The sequence below is a fragment of the Hyalella azteca genome, unplaced genomic scaffold, assembly GCF_000764305.2.
Source record: "Hyalella azteca isolate HAZT.00-mixed unplaced genomic scaffold, Hazt_2.0.2 contig12821, whole genome shotgun sequence".
In the NCBI taxonomy this organism is placed as follows: Eukaryota; Metazoa; Arthropoda; class Malacostraca; order Amphipoda; family Hyalellidae; genus Hyalella; species Hyalella azteca.
The window spans coordinates 299019-326554 of NW_025942766.1; the positions used below are offsets into that span (position 1 = coordinate 299019).

The following is a 27536-nucleotide window of genomic DNA, read 5'->3' on the forward strand; positions in this document are numbered from 1 at the left end:
AACTTGGAATTACGATGATCGAGTTTAGGCTTTTTCTTGAACCCCATAAGAGCGACTTAAGAGTAAAAAGAAAATGTTTGGTCTTCTTTGCATTTTAATGAGCATCGTCACCTTCGTATAATTAATAAAATTGTAAATAGAAAAAAAAGTTGAGTGAAAAAACTCATAAGCTTCATGAATTTACCCTAAACGAGAAGTTGTTATGCAAACGATTTTCTATATAAAAGCCGGATTTTTCTTTTCAAACGCTTTCCTCTTTCCTACTTTACTTTCTGAATTAAAAAATATTTTTTTAAATATTTTTCAACTCTATGGTTCGCAATGCCTGCATTGCTCTAGCTTTAAAGATTTCATTTGGACTTCGGAGATATTTGCACATTTGTTTCCGAGTCCGTCGAACGTGACGCTGGACAGCAACAGATAATAAAGTTGTAAAGAATAATAAACAAATAATAAATCTAGATATTTAGTGCAATGTTAAGCCCATAGTTTGTAAGCCTGGGCTGTATCCAGTCACAAAATCAAGCTTCGATTTTAGCGTCAGTCCCCATTTCTGTTAAGAATTTAGTATGACAACTTGAAGAGATACGCCTGATTCAAAACCAGTATTGCCATGAGATATGTTTCGATTTCATATAATGAATGGTCTCATTTTCTTTAACAAAAATTATACAATGGTTTGGTTTGTGATGGTTTTAATACGTTCATGAAATTCATCTTAGCCAGCCCAGTGAAATATGCAATCAATGTATGAACATTAAAGGAGTTGTAAAATATACAGAAATAAATCCGAATGAAAACGGATCCTGATCGGAATGAATCATTGCCTTCGATTTCAAAAAATATTGAAAATATAATAAAGAAGCAATAATAATTTTTGCTTAAATACCCATTGAATAGGGCGCTTAAAAATATTGATAGCATAATTAACATTGATAGCATAATGAAACCTACTAAGCGGTTCATGAACATTTTCAAATAATATTTTTCTGGCTTGAAAAATTAAATTGTCATGTTCAAAATTCTTGAACCGAAGCACAACTACCAGAATTTAAGTGCACTATTTGATTAAAGCATCTGAAAAAGATAAAACTCGAGAACGGCAACGTAAACATTTGACTGCAAATCAAATGTAAGAAATTCCTGTGCAATTCGCCACACTCGAATTCTCGGTCCTAGCAAACAAAAGTTTTAGATGATTTACAAAACGAGCAACAAATAGCTCTAAAATATTTATTTCGCTCTCGAGCATTTATGTTTTTGTGAGAGATTATTTATGAATATATAGATAAAATTATATATGTGTACATTTAATGACTAGAGAATGCATTATAATTTCCAAGTAGTCTAAAAATTCTTTAGATAACGTTGGTAGATCAAAAGGCATATAAACTAGAAAATTCTGCCATCTTATAATAATAAAATTATATATGCATAATATTTTACATCCCAACTCTAGAGTTCATTAATTTTAATCAAAGTTGGAGACGACAATGCGCATCTAAAAGTTTCTAGCTGAAATGCGATATTGCAGTTTCTCTACTATAAGATTTTGATTAATTAATTAAGGCATTTGCCTGATTAAGATTAATGCTTGATTCACACCATACTACCGCACATATGCCACTCATTGTCCGTGTCATACCATGTGCATTCACATGTTCGGTCGGGTCACGAGCCATATTCACTAAAGTTTCTTTAGTATCACGTGACATGCCAGTCACGCAGCACTGCAAACTGGTATATTTAAATGCCAGATTCAACAAATCTGGTATTCTGAGATGATGTCTGGTATTGATATTTTTGATCTGCTTACTTATGTGCTAAAATTAATTATGTTGCGCTGGCAATCTGAAATACCAGGCAAAAAGTTAGTTGGAGAAGCTGCAGTCACGTATCTGTTAAAATATCTTTTGCTCCAGTCACGTCCCGGTCAAAATATCATAAATATCAGGCATGCCAGGCGTCTTGCACAGCTGGTGTGAATGCATCTAAAGAAAACTATTATATAATCACTAAGAAACTTATTTATAACAGTTATATCCAGGGCAACCTAGGGGAACATACTTTATTGTGAGTTAAGAAATGCATTGAAGAATATTGGACTGGACCGTGACTGGCACGTGCCAGGCAGTATGGTGTGAACCAGGTCTTGCTCAGTATCGAACTAGCAATCAGCTGTGAAATTTATTTCTAAAGCATCCTTACAGAGGGAGGATGCTTTATTATTTGAGGACGCAATTTATTTCTATAGCATATAACTCACAGAGGGATTCGGCCCTATGAAATGTTTCGAGCCGAGCTCGAAACTTCCTTTGTCGGACTTGCGAAACTTTGACACTCTGACTCTAGCAAATGCTTTTTAAATTATATGAAATTGATATAGCTTTATCCCAGGTTGAAAGCACTATAGGTGGCAGTCCAACGAGAATCCTTAACAGGCTGAATCTGGTGGTGTTTTTCTAGCGTGCTAATTGTTAAATGAATGTTAGGCTGTCAAAAGCAATAGATAGTAAAAGGTTCAAGATTTTCGATGGCCTCCGAGCGACCCAAAGCCCTATAATCACCTCGGCTGTCAAAAGATCGCTAAATCTTCAAATCGTCAATTAACCTATCCGCCCACACACACCAACAATAAATAGATCAAAAACAGAGGTGCAGTAAATTATGTAAACATTCTATCCAAAAATTACATGTGGATAGAATTTTTAGAACAAGTTAATCAAACGATAAGTCATTGACGTAAAAACATATCAACAGATGAAAGAAGATTTATTCAAGTATCTGATAACTCTCACAAATCGCAACTTAACGGTAGTAGGGAAAAAACTATGAAATTGCTGCCCGGATATCACACATTGCATGTAAGCGTACAATAAAATTCTTGAAAGTTTAGCATGTTGTCTACGGGTACATTGATTGTCGTCGATGCTATTCGTACATATAAAGGCCTCATGACGACAGCTACTGTTCGTAAGAAGTGGACTAAATGAACAGCATCGTGGTTCCAGAAATTGTGTTTATCATTTATTAGCATCCTCTCGTGAGTTTCAGTTATATGTCCTATAATAAAACTTACAATAATCACTTATAAATAAGCATGCAACTGAACGATGGCCGGTTATTTGAAAACTGGGCCTGCACATTAATCGAGCGAACATCAAAACATTTTGGCGGCGTAAGGTTTGAATATGGAGTTAATCTTTGCTCGAGCAACTAGCCTCGTTTTACTGGAATCCTTCTTAAAGCGAGATGTCTAACGAATAATTAAATATTTCAATAATTAAATTTATCGTCGCTTCGTACATTAAGTAATTGGAGTACAGATTACCTGACATACTACACATGCTGGCACAACATGCTACTGCCTGCTTATTTGTGTGTAAGGGAAATTCATCCATTGTCAGATTTTTGTTGTGGTCAAAATTATTTCTTGTCATACGGTATAATGTTACCGGTAAAGTTGGCTACCGTGTTGCGTGTGCTGACGTGGCATCACAGGGTTGAAGTCAGCGTTAGGATACCATTCATTATTTCGTTGAGACTTGGTCGGAGCGCACCTTCCTTTCACTGTGCTCTAGTTACTGTGTAGCGTCCCTAGTAGGTGAGTTGCAGTGGAGATATAAGATAGGCTAATTCTGTGTTTGTAATTCAGCTTTTGAACTTATCAATATTGATAAGTGTTGACCAACCCGCTAATTTGAATTGAATAACTGTTAATTAATGGTGTTGTGTATTTATCTGCGTAACTAGAGTAGCTCACCACCATTGTTTGGCAGGATCGATTTCTTGTCTGGCCAACAAGTACGGCTCCTACGTAGGCCGACGACTGCGGTGCTTCTAGGGAAGTGAAACTGATATTACTCTATAGGCTTCGGTTGACCTGTCGGAAAAAATTATATCGATCCCGTAACAATGTTAACTGCCCGAATGGGAAAAAGAAGTTAGAGGCGTTTTAGCCTCAAATAAACAACGAACTCAAGTCAGCCTTAATTTCAGTAAAATTTATTATGAAGCAAAGTACCTTGAAATTTTGCTGCTTTCTTGCATTAATTTTGAATTCTATTTGAGCAGTTCATACATCGGCAAGTGGCAGTTAACAATGACACATCAGTAAACTGCAGTCTTACCGAACGGCGAACAGCTTGAATATGCTTAGCCGTATTGCTCGAGGATTTTGCTTCTACAGTCATGCTGCCCACACAAAAGCAATCGTGAATGATATTAGTATTCAGAAGCTGAGATTAGAGGCGAGAATCTCGGACATGAACGATCAGAAGGGTTTTTTTCAAATCGGCGTCAAAAGCCTTGTCGATATTGAGTGAAATTTGTGAGCCTTTACATTACAAATACGCTATGATGTAGCGATCTACGGCGTTTCTGGTACTGCGTACCAGCAGTTGAAGGTCTCTATCACGATATTATATGTAATTTATCCTTGATATGTTGATGGTTCATGCGTTTCACGCCCGTCTACGTGACACTGATCGCTCTCAATAAAGAGGTAGAGAGCCCATGTGTCTGGAACAGGTTTTGCAGTCGCACCATAAGGCAGTCGCATTTGTTTCGCCGATTCTTGAGAATCCTTTACGTAATATGCCTGTTCAGTTGTGCCTGGCATTTATCGTAAAATGAGATCAGCAAGGCGGAGAATCACATCAGTAGTCGTAAATAATCAACGCTTTTGTAAAAAAAACAGTCACATTAGTATTTTTTGGCACTAATAATTAATAGAGAAAGGAAGTCCCTTGAAATAAATATGAACAGTAATGAAATAGAGCTGTTATTGATAGCTGTAATTTAAGCACGTATGCTTTGAAAGGAAATTAATGCGATGGAAGACATTTGTTTTGTAAAGTTATGTTTAAGTTTGAAAAAAAAGATTTGGCAAGAGACTCTATATTAAGTCTTGAAAGCCGTATGAATAGAAATTATTTGAACGCCTGTGCTTCATAAGTTTATGACTTCTGGTAAGAAAACCTATTCAGAATTAAGCCGAAAGCTTGGTGCTGTATTGATCAACCATATGCAAATGATGACTGCGCCATATATTAATGGTTAACTCAAACGGTGTACAATGTACAGTTTTCTATTTATGTAGATGTTAATGTAATCCAGTATTTTTTACTAATTAAGCAGGAAAAACGAAGTTTTTTAGAACATTTCCAAAACTTAATAAACATATTGTAAACAAAATCTAAAGACGACCGCCACAGTAGCATAAATTTATTGGTCGGCTTTCATATCCAATCTTTCCATCACTGTAGAATTTACGCATCGCTGGGGCACAACTATTAGCTCGTATTGTTTCTTTTTATTCGTACCACAACGGTTTCTTTAAAAAAATTAACATACATGCCAAGAAATGTAAACTATACAATAAGTATAGTGGTGATACGAGCACAATATTTCAACATAAATATCCAAAGATTAATAAGTAAATAATCAAGATTGATAAATAGGAACTTACCAAACACAGCACACATTTAGCTGTCACACCAGTCGATAGCCATGAATAGATTCACTAATTTTTATCCATCTAGGCCTTGCCTACTTCTACATAGGACTATTTTCAGTAGTTAGTACTGAAGACTGCAAATAAAAATCTGCCGCTGCAATATCTAGCTTCTGAAACCTTCTAAATAACAGTTACGAAATACCGAAAAACACGAATAATTCGAAAAAAACATGAATTCAAAATTTCACGATTTCTGTTCACGGATACAAACGAAAAATTTACAGCAAAGATCATACATGATCAAAAATTCAAATACACAACGTGGCAAATGAGATCGCAATTGTCAATAAATAATGTTTAACTAGCTGATCTTCATTCAACTTCGGTTCAATATGAATGCGAAAAAGTTGAATTATTGCAGCTAAAATATAAAAATATTCAATAGAATCTCGAGTCTGTCAGCATAAACAATGGACTAGATACAAGCGGTGAATTAAAAATTGTTGGATTATTGAGAAATAACTCACCGTGTTCACATTATATAACTACTTATTATTCCATTTCTTCACTGCTGGATTTTGCCATTACCGTATTCGATTTTCTACCAGCCGTCATTATCATTTAAATCGCAATTATGAAACTAATGTTATTTTAAACAGATATTGATCATCGCCAATAGAATCAGAAGACTCTTATGTTAAGTGACTATCATTGATCGTTAGTATAACTTCAGTTACTAAAGATTAGCATGAATGTATAATCATTTAAATCGTAATTATGAAACTAATGTTATTTTCAACAGATATTGATCATCACCAATACAACCGTAACATTCTTATGCTAAGTGACTATCATTGATCGTTATTATAACTTCAGTTACTAAAGATAGATTAGCATGAATGTATATAAAGGCTATGAAGCCCTCACAGGACACTCACATGGACCGGAGGGAGGCAGCGTACAGACGCAGCGCTGTGGCGCTCAGGCTCCTGATGCTCACGTTCCTCAGCGTCCTGTGACACAACATACAGCAGCGTTATAGTGCTGTGCCACAGCACACAGCAGCGTCATAGTGCTGTGCCACAGCACACAGCAGCGTTATAGTGCTGTGACACACCATACAGCAGTGTTATAGTGCTGTGCCACAGCACACAGCAGTGTACAATAAGAGAGGCATTAGTGCTGTGCCACAGCACACAGCAGCGTTATAGTGCTGTGCCACAACACACAGCAGCGTTATAGTGATGTGCCACAGCACACAGCAGCGTTAGTGCTGTGCCACAGCACACAGCAGCGTTAGTGCTGTGCCACAGCACACAGCAGCGTTAGTGCTGTGCCACAGCACACAGCAGCGTTAGTGCTGTGGCACAGCATACAATAGCATACAGTAAGAGAGGCATTAGTGCTGTGGCACAGCACGCAGCAGCGTAAAATAAGAGAGGCATTAGTGCTGTGGCACAGCACGCAGCAGCGTACAATGAGAGAGACATTAGTGCTGTGGCACAGCACACAGCAGTGTACAATAAGAGAGTCATTAGTGCTGTGGCACAGCACACAGCCTGTCTCTTATACACATCTAGATGTGTATAAGAGACAGNTGTACAATAATAGAGGCATTAGTGCTGTGCCACTGCACACAGCAGTGTACTATAAGAGAGGCATTAGTGCTGTGCCACTGCACACAGCAGTGTACAATAAGAGAGGCATTATAGGGGAATAGTGCTGTGCACAACACACAACAGAGTACAATAGGGGAAACGTAGCAATTTCTTCGCATTTGTGGTTGCTGTAAAATTAATATTGGCTTCATATTTATCGAATGAAAACTGACTGATATTATTACTTTTTAAACAAGCAATTTTTCGTAAAGTTTACTTATGTTTGTAATTCTCATGAAATTGATGTTATTGTTTTCAAATATTTTATTGGATTTGAAGATGTGGGGGAAAAAGTAGTTCCATTGTTTCTGAAGACGCCATGAACTAGATACTATGAGTGTTAAAATTATCATCTTTATCACTATATGCTACATATATGGGTTATATAAATACGCATCTTCCAGCCAGAGTATCACAAATCAATACGTCAGAGTTTCGTGACGTAAATTTGTTAATATCGACTAGACCACGACTAGTTTTGTAATTTTCATTTCAATTAACTTTATTTAATTTTGTATAACAATGGATTAATTACACATATTTAGACCAAAATAAAATACTAAAGATAATTATTTAATTTCAGGGAAAATATTTCGACACTATTGCTATTTGTGCATTAACATTCCATTAAGAAAAATAGCGTCACTTCTTATTTGAACAAATACATTTGTTGAGGGACTCAGCTGTATCTAAATACTCTGGAATAATGTTGTAAATTTCTGCAGATCGAACTAACGATCGACGTACTGACGATGCTAGAGGGGATTAAAATTAATTAAGCAGATTGAAGCGATTAAAAACAGGATTACTTAACACCAAGTTAATGCACTTTAATAATTATTCAAGAGTCATTAATGACGCACTATAAACCGCCTCACGTTTTTGCCTCCATTAACTTAACGATGGAGCAGCTGGCGCAGTAATGCTGCCTTAGATGCACGCATCTCATACCCATCAATAATGGGCGCTCCATTTCTTTTCAGGTTACTCGAACATGGATGCTATTTCTGGTACAGCTATGATAGTTTAACAGACAGTTTATTGAGGTATTAAAGTATTAACAATCTTATCGAAATGAGAACAACTGTGGGCAACACCTTGCAGCTGTTGACGACGTTGAAATGTTTCAGTAAAATGTTTATAGAGCCTCTAGTAGTCTATATAAACCTGTTTCTATTTGTGGGAATTCATGCCAAACTAATTTGACAAAAGAAACAGAGTTTTATGACGGTCTAATTAGGTCAACAATTGAACAGAGCACGGCAACCCTGAAACAAAAAAAAAGTTTGATTTACTGCACCTCTGTCCCCGAAACCGTGCGTCGAGGTTGTGTATGCATGCGGTTGTATTTAAGTTTTATGTTTTTTTTTTGTGCGAAAGTAAAAAACTGTAGAAGCATGAATGCTCATTCTCAAATCAAAATAGCTTCGAATTAGCCAAATTAATGACGGTATTTCGATAAATTAAAAGGCTCTAGAACCAGACCGTTAAAGCGTTACTCTAATTTTTGTATCAGGAAAAACGAAATTTTGAATAAACGAAAATAATGAATTTTGGAATGGATAGTTAGAATCAATGCACTGCTGACAGCTTACGGAGTTTGCAAAAACTGTTACATAAAACTATTTTAGAATTTTGTGCATAAGCTTTTACATTGTAGCGTTAACGACTCGATAATCCAGCGCAAAATGCAGAAATGATTTTATTTGAATCACAATAAATTTGAATAAACGAAGATAGTGAATTTTAGAAAGGATAGTTAGAATCAATGCACTGCTGACAATCTACGGGATTTACAAAAACTCGGACTACGGGATTTGCAAAAACTATTTTTGAATTTTCCTCATCAGCCGTTACATTGTAGCGTTAACAACTCGATAATCCAGCGCAAAAAGCAGAAATGGTTTTATTTGAATCACAATCGAGAGTTTGACTGGTCCGAATAACATCCAACTTGAACAAAACATTAATACCTTCAAACCTATGCTCGAAGCTCATTACTGATTACTATCGACGTCCAAAAAACATTTTTTGCTCCAAGTGTGAAAACATTGTTCAAATTAACGGACACCATTGCCTACACTGTTAGAAAAAATGGTGAAAAAACGGTCCCACTGGCGTTCTAGTGGCCGGTCGCCCCGTGAAAATAAACGGTTTACCCGTTTTATCAGGTGTTTTACGGATTTCTAGTGTTAAATTAGAATAAAAACGGCGACACGGTGTTTCTTTTCACGTGCCGACCGGCCACTGAAACGCCGGTAATACCGTTAAGGGTATTTTTTCTAACAGTGTATATTCCATTAATTAACATATTTCCGGGAGCAATTTGAAGCTGAAAACTCTAAAAGTGTATGCATTTTCATGCAAGAATCAGGTTTACGGCTGTCAACGCAGCACCAAACTTTCGCTATCGCTGACATCGCCGCATCGAATGGCCGTCGCTATTTCCATATATTTGCTACGCAAATGTTTTTCTTGAGCGACAGCGCGGCCAAGTCATGAAAACACAGCCGGTGCTTTACATTTCTTTGGCGTCTTGGGAATGATACGCCAAAAGTATTTCGCTGAAAACTCCAAGTATCGTTTTTGCGGAGGCATCGGATATTCGAACCAGATGAAGCCGAAACTTGTCGCTGTAATGCAGTTGTTTCTTATCCGCCGTTGAGTTGCAGTCGCTAGGACGGTTACTAACTGTTCACCTAAAGTCTCAGGGTCGGAAAAAAATCCTAGGCTGGAACGTACAAGTAATACGGTCATGCCTAAGTAGGACATTCACAAAAATAAATTTAAATTCATTTCTTGTCACTTTCAGAGACGGTCTGGCAGGTCGGGATACATTCGCTGCAGCGACGGTCTGGCAGGTCGAAAATAGCTTCGCTATCGTTGATCCATCGAAGAATTGCCGTGCGCTTTTTCATTAATAAGATCTTAGATGCATAATTACAATTTTTCTCAGCTGTATCTTATGACAACACATGCATTAACGTATTAAAATTGTAGGAAAAAGATATCCTTTGACTTTTAAAATGGAGAACACATATGGAATTATGCGACATTTTTACGAAATTGATTAATGTCGAGGAGCCAAAATTCCAGATTTGATGCAAATTTTACAAATTCGATCTTCCTAATAGTTTTAGATTTGTTAAATAATTAGTTATTTGATTCAGTATTGTATTTAACACCAACTGGACAGAAAAAGTTTCGCTTTTCATTACCTCGGAGGATTTGAGTCGAGTGAAAACTCTAATTGGAATATGCGAGTTCTGACATCAAATCAAGGTTCAGTCACGCCAAGCCTGCTGTGCAAAGGACAAGCGAGCCATTCCTATTATTCTGGTGCAGATGAACACCTTGTAAATAGTGAGTGATTGTTCCACAGACTCGGCCATGCGTACCGTCAGCACGAAGATTGCCTAGTTGTCCCAGTCCAACGAGTTTACTTGTCAGTCTATTGCAGTGGTTCCCAAAGTGGGCGATATCGCCCCCCTGGGGGCGATGGAAAGATCTGTGGGGGCCTTTGGAAAGATCTGTGTTTAACCTTTCTCATTTAAAAATTGCAGCACACTAAATACCAAGAAAGAGGCATTTATTTTTAATATGTGTCTGTCGGCGGGGGGGCGCTATAGATTCACTGGGGAGCCAAGGGGGGCGCCAGTCTGAAAAAGTTTAGGAACCACTGGTCTATTTCATTGAAGCGAACCCGCGTCATGACAAGCGGTTCTCGTACTGGTTTACGGTCACTGTATGTGCGCCAACACATACATTATACAGAAGTTACTTAAACTGTATCTAGTTACTTAGAGGTGGGCAGTAGCGCGCTACATGTAGCGGCCGCTACATTTTCAGTAGCTGTAGCGGCGCTACATTTAAGGCAATGTAGCGGTAGCGGTAGCGCCCGCTACATATTTAAGTAGCGATACGAGGTTTTGCCGCTACAGCGCTACCGCTACATTTATAGATAAAGCCTTTAGATTTTACTTAATAGTACGATCATTTACCTAAATCTTGGAGCCGAGCTGCAAGATGTACGAGTATCATGACGATTGCATTTTGAACTTGAGTGCAGTGAAAACGGAGAAATAATTCCTATCATACTTTTTATAGACCAAAAACATAACAATTTTCTTCAATATATTTCAATTAAGGACGGATGTACATTGTATATGCACAATCATCGACATCACGATTACTACGAAAAGGGACAAACTTTTTACATGTAGAACGTTGTGGATTAATTAGTCCATAATTAACAGCTTTTAACTGTTCTCAACGCGAATTTTTATTTTGTACTAGTTTAAATTAGAATGAGCAATGTATTTAGAGTCGTGTTCCTCATCTCTGAAAAATAAAATAATAGAGATTCAAAGACTATAAAAAATCTGCACCGAAACGAGAAAATTTTTGTACTTTAAATCGAGATACTGCCAGCATCACTGTACATAATTACAGAAGCTTAGTACTCTCTTCTCGAGCTTTACTTGAGCTATAGAATAAATGCTAAATTAGAAGATGAGGCAGTAATTTACAGGAGCTCTGCCCAAGAAATCCTAAATAAGCAGCATCCAAATTACATTCCTGCGGTAACGACAGAGCCTGGCTGGAAAACAAGTCCAAGTGTTTCAGTTTAGAAGAATCCAGTTAGGTCCGGCTGGATATATTTAGGATATAAAGATGATCTTAAAAGCAATTAAGGCCTCTATGAGGTAATTAAAACGTCAAAAGCCGCGGCGCAGGCTAGAAAAAGCGCTTTTAAGAAGCAAGTTTCGCTCATCCAAATTAGTTCGAAAATTAACTCTTTACTATTTAGAATTTTAAAATGAAAACTCCTTTCTAAAGCAGAAAATAACACTGAATCACAGCATGTTTCTCGCGTAAATTAGTTGCAAAGTGGACTAGTTTCTACTTAATTGAACACTTGCATAAAGATTCTGCTTCCAGCAAGAAAATTACCACGTCGCATAACGAAGAACTAAAACTAAGTTCCGAAATTAAAAATATTTACGAGTCCGCTGAGGAAGGTGTGAGCCCGTGCTGAATATTGCTTTGAATAAAGCAAGCCTTCGGGAGAGCTTTGCCAGGAGGGTTCAAAACTCGCGGCAAGACTAAAGAATAACAGACAAAAATCAAGTTTTGCTAGCTATTTTACTGCAAAAAGTTCGATACTGCAAAAAGTTTGATTAACTTTTTCAGATAGTTTAACAACCGAGTTTCTCACAAATTACAGAGACATCGAGATACATTTATTAAGTCGGTAATGACTTATTAAATGTTCGCACTGATTGCTTGTATGCATCTCTCCATTGATCTCTGAGAAACGTGAAGCGATGCATCAAGTTTTAAGTATAGATTAAAATTACATTTGGCATTAAGACTCGGCCAATAATCGAATTTACAACGGAATCCACTGAACAAACTAAAGCTAAAGCACTTAAATGATAACTCGGCAAAAATACCTCACCAAGTTATTTTTCAGCTTAGATGAACTCATATATCTGAACCATGTTGCAATAATTCGAACGATAAAAATAAACCGACTGCATTAAATGACCTTACTTAATGACCTCACATTATTATAGACTTATTTATTTGATCGTTAACAAATAAATTATTCATGTTAAAAATATACCATAAACTTAATTTAATAATTTAGCGCAAGAGATCAGAACTTACAGCCTGTTGAGTCCTTGCATGTAGCGTCTTGGCAGTTCAGTGACGTTGAAGCCTGAAGTCACGCACTTAAGTTAAATATATACTATGAACTTAATTTAATAATTTAGCGCAAGAAGACCATAACTCACAGCCTGTTGAGTCCAGGCATGTAGCGTCTTGGCAGTTCAGTGACGTTGAGGCCTGAAGTCAGGCACTCGACCTCCCGTATGCCGCGTTCGTCGAACGTCTCCCAACACGACGAACTTTTCGGCAGCAGATAACGTTCGTTTGTTCTGTCGTGCTGGCTATAATCGCTTCTTGTCTTCAAACGATGTGATGGAACTTGTGGTGCATGAAGCTTAAAGGCTTCCTTTGCACTCGAAAGCGTAGATGACTGACTTAGTAACAACAAAGACGAGTTTTTCATGGATCCTGGGACGACCTTTATGAAAGGCGCGACCAGTTTTCTTGATAGGGATTTGTTTCCAGTCAATGAACCCGCTTCCTGCTTTATAGTATCTCTTGTTTTCCCTTCAAATGCATGTCTCTTCAAGAGGAATTTTTTATGTACTCTTTTCAGAGGTCGCCGATTAGATGAGTTACCCATCACAACGCTGGAATGAGCTTTTGGTATTTTCCGAGAAAATCGATAGCGATCTCGCTTGCCAAAAACTGTAGCTTTATCCTGGCTTAATGAGCTCGTGGTTCCGCTGGCAGTCACCAAGACTGGCTTAGAGGAAGGAAACGCCTTTGGGATACTCGAGTTATGCCCTATAGCGATGAATCCATTTAAGGTTGTTGTATAGATCAGTTTGGGAGTTTTCCAATGGTATTTTTTTGCGGGTACCGAATAGTTGGAGCTCAATAGGAAAGGCCGTGGCGCTTGGGAATATTGAAATTCCTTTGATAAGGAAAATTTGGCTTTCAAATTTAGTGCGTGAGTTTTTCTTGCATGTAAATAATATGGAGATATTTTTCTTGAATATTTTACATGATTGTGGTGGGAGCTTAGAAACTTTTTGCTTTCCCTTGTGTGATGAGTTGAGAAAATTGCATATTTTTTCACCATGAAATGACGGTTAGAAACGTTCAGTGCAGACATAGCATTATACTTCCATGGAGTTTCTTCAGAATGCACATGAAAAATACTGATATTTTCGTTAGTTTCTGCTTGACAGCTCAGAATGAAAATGCACCAAAAATAGCAATTTAATGAAATCGACAGCATTTCGTTGACTTTGAGGAGCCAAGACCTGCAACGAAAAAATTTAATGATTGGTTTAAGGAAATTTTGTTGCTCTACAATGGGGAAAAAATTACATCAAACAGGTGATCAAGTTCGAGCAATGAGTGTTTCAATGTCAGTGTAGGATAATAATGGCCAAGAAGAAGTTGAACCTCGAAGTTCAAATGAAATATGTTAAATTTACCTAAATTTTACCAGAATGTACCTAAATTTACTAGGAAACAATGCATATTGAACGTGAAAAAGTAAAAATTTTCTGTAAACATATCAGAACTAAACATATCATGTCATAAACATATTTTCTCTCCCTAATGTGTCACTGTTCCCTAAAACCACATTGAAAATCTTTATGTATTTAGTTAGATACTAATTGTTGCAATAAAAATTGATGTTTCTAAGACAGTTCCGGTGCAAAATTTCATAAGGAATAGTTTATTGCATCAAGATTTCACAAAGGTTCAAGAGGCAAGAGAGTTTTGCAAAATGAATCATGGTAACTTAAAGAATTCAAAGCAACAATAAAAAATAACTACAGAGAGAAAACTAATATGCACTCGGGAACCCGAGTTAACGGCACCAGTTACCGAAGGAGCCAACGAGGGGCAGTTAAATACTCGTACATGAAAAAAAAACGGTTCTAATTTTCTGCGTCATGAATGAAATTCAATCGTATTTATTAGATAAAAACTGTGAAGATATTTCAAAACTTCTCACACATCTGAAAATTTACATCGCTACTCCAAGAATGTTACATCTCAGCCAGAAATATTGTCAATTGTTTACATTAATTAGTGGAGGACTTATTGTGGTAACGCAATGTCTCGCTTATTCAGTTTTAAGAAAGCTATAATATTATTTCTGACTGTACGTCTTCTTATGAGTTTAAAAGATTTCATCTAGGATCATTGTAACGGAAACCAAAAACGGTCTCACGATGCCGAAGCCATTGAATTTCATGGTGCTGATGAGCCTGGCGTCTCGGTCGAGCCATCAAAGAGCGATGAAATTTTAACCGAGCCACAAATTCGAAAAAATATTCGTTCTCGATTGGCAGCCGAATCCAAAAATATTCGTTCTCGATTGGCAGCCGAATCCTAAAACAAGAAAAATATTAGAAAATTCTTAATGCTCAATTAACACGGTGAAACTCAAACACCACTACACCGCGTAATCCGCGACCAACGTGTTATAGAAGGCACGGTACTTTTATGCGTCTATAGCTAGCTTGCTCACGATGAGCCGGGCTTTCATGATTTTAAATAGCAAATATATTTCAGGAGAATGAAAGACAAAAGTAAGGCAATGATTTTAAGATAGAAATTGTATTTCAGGAGAATGAAAGACAAAAGTAAGGCAATGATTTTAAGAAAGCAAATATATTTCAGGAGAATGAAAGACAAAAGTAAGGCAATGATTTTAAGATAGCAAATATATTTCAGGAGAATGAAAGAGTAAAATTTAGGCCTGAATTGTGAACTCATGAAGCGGTAGTTTTCAGTTTTGAAATAGACGGAGTATTTTCAAGCCAAACAATGATGAAATCCACAACTTTGAATTGTTTTCAGTGGAAAAATGGGGCGAGTAATTTTAAATCAGGTAATAATACTATAGATTTAAGTAATTTAACTTTTTTTAACTTTAAATAAAATGTATTCGGTAGGCACGATAAAGCTCAATTATCTTTAAAATTACTCTTTTAGCCTGGTTAAAACTTTCATTNTAAATGTCATTTAGCATCGGATAAGGTCTTACAACGGGGGCATCAAAGAAGCTCATATTCCTAGAATACAGAACAAGAAAGAAACCAGTTTCAGAAAGAAACAATTCAAGGGTTTCCAAATCCTTTGAAACGCATATATAGTTTGATTACGAGAGGAATCCCGGTCGAAATCCTAAAGAGCAATCCCGAAACTAATCCTTGATTACTTTTTAGCGTTATTCACCATAATCGAGCAAAACCTCGCTTTTCATGCATGCTTCTGGACTCGATCAACAAGTGCTGGCCGCAGATATAATGTTATGTAAAATTAAATTGAGGGTCATTTAGAGCGTCTATATTATACATTTGCGAATGCTTTCACGGCTCCCTTAAGTGTCGTTCAGAAATATTGACGGTTCGCAGTGATGGATTCCAGTGCCGCGCCCCGACCGGTGGCACCGGTTTAAAGTAAGCTTGCTTTCTTCCGTTCGTAGCTGTGAGTGGCTGAAATGTCTCGGAAAATGAGGAAGGCCCTGACATTCTGGACAGAAGAGCCGTCCCATGAATGTGACAAAATTCTAATTAGAGACAATATTTGCAAATAGTTCTACGAATTGGTCTATTTTTACGAATATCTCTTATCAAAACCAAGTTTTGATGTACAAAAGCCTGTAAAAAGCCTTTTTAGCGCATTTTCTCATTTACGGAAAAAATGCCCTATTGTGCTCGTCATGTCCGTCCGTCTGTCTGTCCGTCTCTCTGTCTGTCTGTCCGTCCGTCCGTGACTTCACGTTTTGGCCGACGAGAAAATGCGCTCTTTGTCACTCACTGCAGTGAGTACTGAGTTATATTTTTTACTGATTGAGCTGCTTGCTCAATCAGTAAACTACTAGCGTTGAGCAGCAGTAGATAACTTCGTGACAAAAATTCAACTGACGCAAAGGGCAGCGTTTGAATTTTCTAGTTGTCTGTATTTAAAGTAAATGTTGTAGTTGACGTATAAGATGAGTTCATATTATCATTAAACGTTGAACGCATTCGTTATGACTCACAAAAACGTTGATAGTTAGCATCATAACTTATGCAAACGTTGATCGAATACGTCATGACTCATATTAACATTGAACGTACATTATTCATCAGGCAGAGACTTCCTCACTTCCATACACTACACGTATGTAAGCCCATACAGAGTAAATAAATAAAATACCGACGGCATAACGTGTGCAATACCATAAGAAAACGAGTTTTAATCGTTTTCACCGTAGAATCTACTTCTTCAAACGCCACTTGTGGAGTCATAATTTTTCTACAGGTTCTTTTAGTTTAAAAAATAATAATTCCAATACTGCAAACCAATAGATAAACTAATAAAGAATAATTTTAGTCCTGCAAATAATAGATCAAAAAAGAAATAATAATTCTAATCCCGCAAATTGAAGATACATTATATGCACCCATGATTAACGCGTTAATCAATTTCTTCACGAATATTTTCAACGCGCGTTGCATGCAGCAAGAAAATCTGAAAAGTTAGGAGCGGGGAACTTGAGCGGGAAGCTTGACGAAGACCTTGGTCGTTTGAATCGCGATATGTGAGCGAGATGGAGATTGCCCTATCCTATAAATAATCAGATTGATCGACCTTAAATCAAAAGAAAAAAATTATTACACATTTCCACATCCCCATTACCAGTCGGAAAATTAAAATCGGGGAATTTAAATTACGCTGTTGGTAACAATATTAACGAAAATAGATGAGGATTGCATCAATAAAAGTCTACGGATATCGATAAGAATATTTAATTTACTTGAATTTATTTTCTTTTCAACAACCTTCCTTTTTATGACAAGTTCTGGGGTTGATTTTTTAAATAAATAAGAAATTAACGAGCCAATCAAGTCAACACTGCCCATGAGAAGTAGGACATTTCAGAGCATACGCCGGCGATACGCATGTCGCTCCGTCCTCAAAATTATGGGTGAGTCTTGGGCAGCCAACAATCACTCGCTTGATGACCAGGGCACATACTTTCAAAAAAGTTAAGAGATCGTAAGTTCGTCAGCCAATCATTGACGGCCTTTCGAGCAAAATCCACCAATCATAGACAAGAAAATATAGCGTAAGTAATTACGTTCACTTAGCGAATTTTGAAAGTATGACCCCAGCTCAATACAATACCAATTTTATGAGGAAAAAATTTTTAATAACAAGAATTTGATGAAAAAATAGTGTAAAGCCCCAACTCTGTAAAGTCCGAAATAATTACATAGCGTTGTAAGCATTGCGCTCGATATTCGTTTCCATCAACGTTTATATGAGCATCGTTTTCAAACCAAGTTCCAGTTAAATTTCCTTAGAAGTTGAACCTTACGACGACTTGAAAAAAAAATCAAAAGAAAAATTTCATGTCACCTTCGATTTATTTGAACTTCTTAAAAACGGTCTGTTTTCGTGACTAATTTAAATTTTCAGATAAGAAAATTCAAGAATTCTCATGATAATCTTTTCATGGAATAGAAAAATTAGTAATAGCAATCCCGAAATAGTGTCTGAATTTCATGATTTCTGACTAGCGTCGGAGAAGTTTCTCTCAGAGCTCAGCAGGGGACAAGCCTGGCAACACATCCAACCAGCCTCACGTCCAGCAGGACACTAACTCCTTGACCCGCCCGCTGGAAGGCAAGAATGCTCATTTAGGATTTAAAGTTATAATGCAAAATTAAATAAATTTTCCATTTTAAAACTAATTAAAAGTTGAAACGATTTGTGTAATGTGTTAAGGGCAAACACAGTCCCTAATTTTAAATTCAGTTTATTTAAAAAACTATATTACAATCAAAATGTGAGACAAACTAATAATGAATTACAAATGGGACATAAATTAATAAATTATTGAATTTATTCATTATGGATATACCGAGCCGGTGGATTTAAACGAGCACTGCGGTCAATATTGAACAGATCCCAAACTGGCAATCAAGTCTGAAGTCTGCCATTAAGGGATAAAGACAAAATTACGAACCAACGAGCAAAATAGAATCACATGTTGGTAGTATATAACAACCACTTACATTTGTACGGGGTAGTTCGGTGCATTAACCGAGCAAACAATCTAACAAATTTCATTCGGGAGCAAAGTTACCCAAAATTTGCTAAAATTCAGCGTTTAAAAAACATAGGTGGCAATTTTTAAGCAACACTAGCGGCTAATCCATTGACCTATATAGCAAATAATATAGGAAGTTAACCAAAATTTGCTAAAATACAGGGGTTATAAAACATAGGTAGTAATTTTTAAGCAACACTAGCGGCTAATCCATTGACCTATATAGCAAATAATATAGGAAATGACAACCCAGTTTCGTCAACTCCAGTGACAACATCAGACCGTCGACAATCTCACACACGCGCAATTAAACGGCACTGCAAATTACAATAATACCTCGACGTTCTTCTAAATGCCCTAGCGCATCTGCAAACCCTCGATCGCACTAACACAAAAATATTTATTAACTTACAAAAAGGTTGGTGTTTTATGGTACAATTTGCCTGGAAATACTTTAGTCCATTGCGGAGACAAATTTACTAGCTTATCATCTGACTGGATAATGATGAGTCAATTAGTTCTATATTTATATAGGCTCTTAATTAAAAGTTTTGCAAAACATACTGTTAGAAATACTTGACCAGTAATGCATACTCCCACATGTATTTGAATAAAACCATTTCATGTTTTAGAAACCACATTGATTATCTAATTAATCATATGGTTTATACGCAATTCGTTAAATTTTTATACTCAACATTTATTTATACTCAAAATTGCCCTTTTATACTCAAAATTGCGCATGCTCGCTTGTATCAAGACGAAAGTTTCCATCTGAATGGGTTTACCCATTTACGCTTACGCTCATAATGTCATCAAATAATTATGCATAGGGAAATTGCTACATAAATAGCATCAACCGAACCCGTGTTTACACTTTAGTGTCAATGGTAACAAATTCAACCTGCTTTTAGTAATGATATTTATACTCAAAATTTCATAGACAATCAGGCAAGAAAGGATTCAAATAAGTATTACACTTAATATGATGACGAAATAAAAGTGTTGCGCTTGTATCGACTTGCCATAATAATATTAAAATTACAAGGCAATAACGTCCATTAACTAATTGGTAAAAAATTTGAATCGTTCATTACTTGTATAAAACTTTTAGCGTGACATCCCTTTTCAGCTGAAGGAAAAATTGAATTACACTTTAGAAAATAATGAAAAGGGGACCATTCAATTATATTATATTGAATTTATTGAATCGAATTTGTGTCGGGTAAACACAATAATTGAATAAGGCGATTGGTCCGAGCTGCTGCCCGGTGTAAGTCCTATGAACAGTACATAGGAAGGAAGTCCATAGGAACAGACATAGGAAGTCCTGCTGCCCCCTATGAAGTCCTATGAAGTCCTATGAACAGTAGCTTCACGTGGCCAGCGCAAGCCAGCCAGGTAGCACACAGTAACTGACACGCTAAATTCCGTGCCGCCCATCCTGTCAAATAAATTCCATCTGATTTAAATTAAACGATGCCAATGAATGTAAAGAAAATTTGCACAAGCTGAATTTTATGGTCCAGAATATTGTCAAAAATGCCTAAAATTACGGACCTTGCAGCCGTGATCTAAAATTGTATAGTCATCTTAACAATAAGAGGCTATAATAAATTGGTACCGAATAAATATATTGTCAGTTGGAAGACAAGGAGGGTTTTATTATTTGAATGAGAGCAGTGAAGGGGAGACGGTTATCAATAATGGAAACAGGCCGGAGCTTCAAATTGTCACAACACTCTGAGCTTTAACATAACATAATATAACATAGTGATCTTGGCGCTGAAGTGTAGGCCTGATGTGGCCTAACGCCGATTCTTTTACTTTTCGTGCCTTGTTCACAGAAGATCTAATATCGTTTCATTTGACCGGATCTTTTCATGACTGACGATAGTTTGAAGTAGCTACTAGACTTCCACCGGGTTCGATATGGTGCTAGGTATTTCAAACCTGAACATATATTTAGTGACGTACAATTAACTTGCAGCATCCGGTCCTCTCCATGGAAACAGGCCGGAGCTTCAAATTGTCACAACACTCTGAACTATAACATAACATAACATATTGATCTCGGCGCTGAAGTGTAGGCCTGATGTGGCCTGTCGCCGATTTTTCTCCTTTTCGTGCCTTGTTCACAGAAGATCTAATATCGTTTCATTTGACCGGATCTTTTCATGACTGACGATAGTTTGAAGTAGCTACTAAACTTCCACCGGGTTCGATATGGTGCTAGGCATTTCAAATCTGAACATATATTTAGTGACGGACAATCAACTTGCAGCATCAGGTCCTCTCCTGAGCTCCCGCCGAGGCCCTTCCTCCATAAGAAGATAAGCTGTTGCCGCAAGAGCCGCACACCTCAAGGCTGCCAGCTTAGACGAGACGTACGCTGAACGTCTCACTCCATAACGCAGATGTGAAGGACAAAAAGTGAAGGTGTGGAACAACACAGAGACCATTTTATTATGCCTGTTGATAAACAAATTCCACCTTCGAATTATTTTTAATTAGCACTAATCATTTTTTTGTGGCGTCGTTGGCAGTCGTCTGAAATCTGACTGGTGGGCTGTCTCTGAACCGGATTAGAGGTTGGAGTTAGCTTCTATCTTCCAATGTGGATTTGAAGAAATGAGGAAGGTTGCCCACACCATTGCGAGAAATGTTGGGAAACTGTAGCCGGCCAAATAAAATCATAACTAACTTATACCCAAATGACAGTCTTCCAACTGGAATTATCTTAGAAAAGATAAGAATTTTATACATTACTTCAGATTTCATCCTGTTCAAAAACGAGGTATATACTCAGTAGCATGCTTACGTACGGGAAAGAATGAGAAAGTAATGTTGCTATCGGGCAATGATGGCCTTTAACATGCATCCTGAAGGTACAGAGGTTCGACAGAGCCTCATGGAATGAGAAAGATGTCAACAGACAGTGATGGGAGTAGGTAGGAGTAGGAGTAGTAGGAAGACTGTTGAGTAGGGAGAGCCAGCCAGTGAGTAGGAGTAGGTAGGGAGACTGTTTAATTGTTCATGAACGAAGACCGTAAAAAATTGAGGCTTTGTTCAGCTGCGTCTTGAAATACTTTTTTTTCAAGTGAAAAATTGTTTGGAGAATGAAAACAGCAAAGAATGTGAGATACAGTAACGAAATTGGTATAATGAATAAATTATAGTAAATGAAATTAATATGAGTATGTGAAGTCAATCGTAAAATGTAGTCAGAGATGCAGGGAATGATTTGGCTAAATATATAATATTTGGATTAAATTAAGCCATAAATAATATTTTTCAACATTACATATTTTCTTTAAAATGTATACTCAATACAAGCTCGGCGAAATGATCTGCGCCGCTGATTTGCCGTCATACAAAAAAAAAACATTTATCAGCATATAAACAGGTAAGAGTTTTATGGCACAATGTTTCCGGAAATGCTCGCGAAGGCAAATTTATTAGCTGATAACCCATAATATGTAGACTAGATAAGAACGCGTATAGTTTGTTCCTTATTCATTTATTCCTCATGCAGATATGAATGCTCAAATCTGTAGTCCCTGTCATTACGGCAGTGAATGAAGTTGTGTTGAAATAAGTGAAGCTACACGGCGCTCCTGCTCTGCAAGTAAGTTTAACAAATGCGTAACAGGCAAAAGCTCCCTACACCAGATTAATAAATTGTGGAGATTTACCCTGAGCACATTCAGATTACCAGACAAAAATTTTTGTGCACTAACAGAAACGACACAAGACAAGTTCTCAATTATGATGGAGGGCCGCGGTGATAAGTGAGTACACGACTCAATCATACCAGCAGAGAATTTTATATGTGCCAATGCAATCGCATGTTCGAACGGACATTCGGTTCACATTGCTTCGTATGAGACACAATATTTTCAAGCGCAAAAAAATTGTGCCGCTAATCGCGACAATCGATCATTAAAATTAATCGGCATTTGAAAGTCATGAGCCGGAATCGACTCATTAAATGTTTGATTTTAAATGGTGAGATATTCGATGAACACCCAGAGATACATCTCTAAGATACGAATAACATTTTTCTCCAATAACTTTATAAATAACTAAAATATGATCGCTCCACTAAACCAGAGAAAAAATGTAGGTAAGTTCTTGCTACTGAATAGACCAAGTCTGTTTTTTCATACAACTTTGCTTCTTGTCGACGAGGCGCGTCATTTTTGAGATAACGCTTAAAAATTGCCTAGATAATGCTTGAGAAATGTAATAAAAAAGCATAAGCACAGTGCACACGATTTGAAATCATCTATGAGCGAGCTCAGAGCAACTATAATAGGTATTTTTACCAATGAAAATTCTTTCAAGACAGAGGAATCGCGAGCAGTGGATGGACGGAAGGAGCATGGCTGTCAACAGTGTGGCGCTTTTGGCGCTGCTGCTTCGTATTGCAACTGTCGCCGGTGGGTTGCTTGTCGTAGATACGACTGCCCTGCTTCGAATGGACCCCTTTCATGATCCCTTTTCTCAAGAACTTAGCTTTAAACAATTCTGGACTATCACATTGTAAGCCGCAAGCCGCCAGACAGATCACACATATTGAAGTAGACGAATTAGCTCCCTGTAAAACAGCCTGCTATAGTAACCATCGCCTAGTATAGTAACCATCGCCCGCCAACATGCGAAAAAACTCTGCATGCGAAAAAACATGCGAAAAAACTCTCCGACAGAGTGCGTTGGGGCCTCACATTGAATAAGATGCTCACTCCTATCCCGTCCGTATTAATCCCTTGCATCGAATCAGCCCACGATCAAACAAACACTCGCCGCTGGACGATAGACTAGAGCCAGGCTTTACTATCTGAAACCTAACCTAATATGTTGCGAGCAAAAAGTTACATAATTTAACTATGACCGGGAAGTCACATTCGATCCGCGGTCTGGTGGTGCACGGTAAGTTCGTGCAATTCCTTCTGACGAGTATTTAAAACATGATGATGTGTTGGGCTGGTTACTGCATGGTTGAACTATATAAGGTTGACCCACGAGGACATCCGTCTTTCAGTTCAGCTTTCTTGTTATCGGTACGTCACTGAGATCGAAAAACTTAAATAATCATTCCCATGACGGATTGGTTGACTGGTTTGATCGTATTTCGGTGATTGGTTAATGCCCGTGACGTCACAGGCGAACAACAAGCTACATCCGCAAAAATGAGCTTCTAACGGGTCAACCTTATACTAGTTCAACCATGGGTTACTGAAGGCAGGCTTAATCCGCAACTGATTGATGGCATTATGGAAGTATGCTAGGCGTTCCATTCATGCCTGATTGGTGCACAAAATGGGAGCGCTGCCGTAGCCCAAAAATTTGACTCTTAAATCAGCCCAAGAGCCAATGCCAGCCCTCGACATGCAATAGAAATAGTCACCCTTACACCTATGCAGCTGTTCTTACTTGCCTCGTCTCGCCACACCAGCTTGAAACACGCAATGCCTCAGCCCACAAGCTGATACTCCAAACGGATTACGCCCAATAGCTCCTACACCAATGATTTAAGCCCATACCATCACTTCTTACAAATGCCGTAAGCTATAGGGTCCGCAGACCACCCCAGACAGCCGTAAATGGGAACGGCCCCGCACCGGACTGTCGCATCACCTTACCCACTTCGCAGGCGTAAGCCCAGCCCTGAGTCGTTCACCAGCATCTTCATCCTCCACACTTACCTCCTTCTCTCCACCTTTCCGCGAAAGGGTTAGGTTAGGTAAGGTTAGGTTAGGTTAGAATATTCTTCCGCAAACTGGTACCGAAAGGAGGGGGAGCAGGGGGTAAGCGTGGAGGTTTAGCCACCAGAAGAACGGACAGGCAGGGGAATAGCCTCCAGAATAACGGATGCAATAACTAAACTCGGCTCACACCAAGAAGCTGTAGGTAACTGAGTCATCTCCCCACACCAACTTTAAGTAACACCTACCTCACTCCACAGCCTGCTGAATCAAATAGTCAATTGTCAACAGGTCCTACTCCACAGAATTTAACCTATCACTTCTTACACACGCCGTAAGCCTTACTGGCCGCAGACCACGCCGGATCACCGTAAACCTGCTCTGCTATTTGCAGGACTGGCGTAATTCCGCCGCATTCCACGAGCAGAAGCGCAAACCACCATCCCTATAACGCCATGCCCCGGCTCTCCCCCTTCGCAGCCATAAGGCTTTCTTCAATTGCTGATCAGTTGTGCGCCAGGTTAGGTTAGGTTATGTCCCTCCATCGGCCCAGGCGCATTACTGATCGGGCAACGAGAAAAGCCTTCTGCTGGCTGCGAAGGGGGAGAGCCGGGGCATGGCGTTATAGGGGCGGCGGTTTGCGCTTCTGCCTGTGGAGTAGAGCGTGATGAAGCAGTGGCTGTGACGTAGCGTCGCTGTTATGTCGGGCGCTTATTTTCAAAAGCCGCGAAGACTCCAGGCTGTGTTTAATACAGGAACGCAACAGTTCGGCTATTTGCCCACGGCTGTTGCTTCGGCGGCTGGATGTTATATGACTGATTGATTCATTTCCAGGAAAGGAAATGTCACCTATGGCTTTAGGCGCTTAATCACACAGGCTAATATGCATTCTAGCGTGATTACGAGCGGAAAGGAAAAGATATTGAATTGTGGGCAAGAGATATGCAGCCCTTTACCGTAGTAAAATCTGTTCTGTGAAACATTTTTTACAACGCAAAATAATCACCGGAAGGAGATGCTTTCTGTAGCAGGTGCTCTCCGGCACCAGCGCATGACACAATTGCAAATGATCTTACAGAAATACATTGGCAACATGCGAGTACTATAATGAAATGGCAATAACAATGACAGGGCAAGGTGAGCGCGAGGTGTTGCCGTGCTACACATGCACCTACATCGAGGGCGGGGACGACAGCTGCTACAAGGACCCCGACAACTCCGGCTCGGTGCCAATCACGGACTGTAAGCGCGGCAAAGGCCAGTGTTGCATCATCTCCAGAACTGACGCAACTGACAAGCTTGGTGGGTTCTAACTTTATTTCTGGTAACATCCATTGAACTGTTTAAGTAGGGATCGATTGTCAAATCTACCATCGATTGTGATCCATTCTCACTATTTGTGCTCGCACAGGCACTCCAAAATCGTTGTACCGTGGGTGCGTAGAAAACTGCGATCCCAAGAAGATAGGCAAGATGGAGGTGACACCATCGTTCAGCGACACCAACTACAAGACGTACTGCAAAGATCCTCGCTGCAACAACGGGCCTGGCAACGTCAAGCCAGGTCTTATACACGTTTTGTATGCATAATCTGTTTCGAATTTAAAGAAAAATAAAACTTTTTGGGGCATATCTAGGTCACAATTAATCATCTCTTTGGTTTGGTCTCTCATTCCTTTCCTGGTCACAATTAGTCATCTCATCTATTATGTGAGCGTGTTGATGCAATGTCGTTGATATGCGTGACAGAATTCTGTATATATACAGAATTCTGGATAAATGCTACAAGTTATAATAAATATAAACCCGTTCGTCATTTGCCTTTTGAAACGGTCGAGTCGATTTATGAATAAATATTTATGTTACTTAAAAATGCATTGCTCTGGTGTTCGGACGAATACGCTAATATCTTCCTCATGTCGTCCACAATTGTGGACATCAGGTACGGGCGGCGGTGGGGGGAAATTCATCGACGGCATTGAGGGGATCAACAGCGCCTTCAGCCACCATGCCGTGTGGGGCCTCGTCGTCCTGCTGCTGTTCGGCATTTATCAGGCGTACAATTACCACTGATGAACAGGCGCCTTATAGAAATATGTTCATAATCTAATCTACAATGATTTTTAGCGGTATTATTAGTCTTCAATGGAAACCTAATAAAAGGCCCGTCTAACCTAGCATTATAAGCGTAAATTTGTTCCTATTAAAATCTAATATGCAAAATAGAAGCACATTTTATTATATTTATGATAGCCATAAATATTTGTATGGGGCTATTCAGCGCATGAGCCGAACGAATTTGATTCTGGAGCAAAGTAAACTAAGATTTGCTAAAATTCTGCGGTTGAGAAAATTTTAGGGAATTTTTTAACCAATACTAGCGGTTTCATTAACTAATGTAACAAATTAGAAGGGAAGTAACGACTAGGCTTAGTCACCGGCAGCCAGTAACAATATGATACGGTCGGCAATCTCACGGACGCTCAAGCATCACAAATTACGACTACATTAATATCAAGGTGCTTCAAACGCCCTCATGATTGAACTAGTATAAGGTTGACCCATCAGAAGCCCATTTTTTGCGGATGTAGTTCGTTGTTCGCCTGTGACGGCACTGATCTCAGTGACGTCACGAGCATTAACCAATCACCGAAATACGATCAAACCAGTCGACCAATCCGTCACGAGAATGACGGGTTTGTTTACGTTTTTCGATCTACGTGACGGAACAAGAAAGCTGAACTGAAAGGTGGAACTTCTCGTGGGTCAACCTTATATAGTTCAACCGTGAAACGCCCTAACTCACTGCAAACCATCGCAATATTCGGACCATCAGAAATACGTGTTCAATAATTCATGCAATTATCATTTCCACAAGTATTTGAAGTTAACCTTTAGCTGTTTCAAAAACCACATTGAGTATCTAATTTATGCACAATTCGATAAGTAGCCATTTAATATTAATAATAGCGCATACTCGTTGGGGGGTGTCTACTTGAATATGG

General features: G+C 38.4%; 2 protein-coding genes across 2 annotated transcripts in view; one reads left to right on the forward strand and one right to left on the reverse strand.

Moving 5' to 3' along the window:
- Nucleotides 1–13195, reverse strand: part of LOC108667174 (lutropin-choriogonadotropic hormone receptor) — a 43630-nt gene extending 30435 nt beyond the window's left edge. The window contains exons 1-2 of the mRNA XM_018154164.2: nt 12918–13195; nt 6397–6471 (exon numbers count right to left, since the gene is read on the reverse strand). Coding sequence (XP_018009653.2) covers nt 6397–6471; nt 12918–13195 — 353 coding nt within the window. The remainder of the gene's footprint in view (nt 1–6396; nt 6472–12917) is intronic.
- A 9173-nt stretch (nt 13196–22368) lies between these two features.
- On the forward strand, nt 22369–27112 carry LOC108667179. Its single transcript, XM_018154170.2, has 5 exons — nt 22369–22451; nt 23171–23265; nt 25663–25833; nt 25943–26095; nt 26474–27112. The coding sequence occupies exons 2-5, from the start codon at nt 23193–23195 to the stop codon at nt 26602–26604; spliced, it is 528 nt and encodes a 175-aa protein (XP_018009659.1). The 5' UTR covers nt 22369–22451; nt 23171–23192; the 3' UTR covers nt 26605–27112.
- Nucleotides 27113–27536: the final 424 nt, after the last annotated feature.

What these genes read in the sequence shown, in the direction of transcription:
- LOC108667179 (XM_018154170.2), top strand. Translation starts at nt 23,193, where the DNA reads ATGGACGGAAGGAGCATGGCTGTCAACAGTGTGGCGCTTTTGGCGCTG. An exon ending in TGACGCAACTGACAAGCTTG is followed by an intron (nt 25,834 to 25,942) that starts GTGGGTTCTAAC and finishes GTGCTCGCACAG; the next exon opens with GCACTCCAAAATCGTTGTAC. An exon ending in GCCTGGCAACGTCAAGCCAG is followed by an intron (nt 26,096 to 26,473) that starts GTCTTATACACG and finishes TGTGGACATCAG; the next exon opens with GTACGGGCGGCGGTGGGGGG.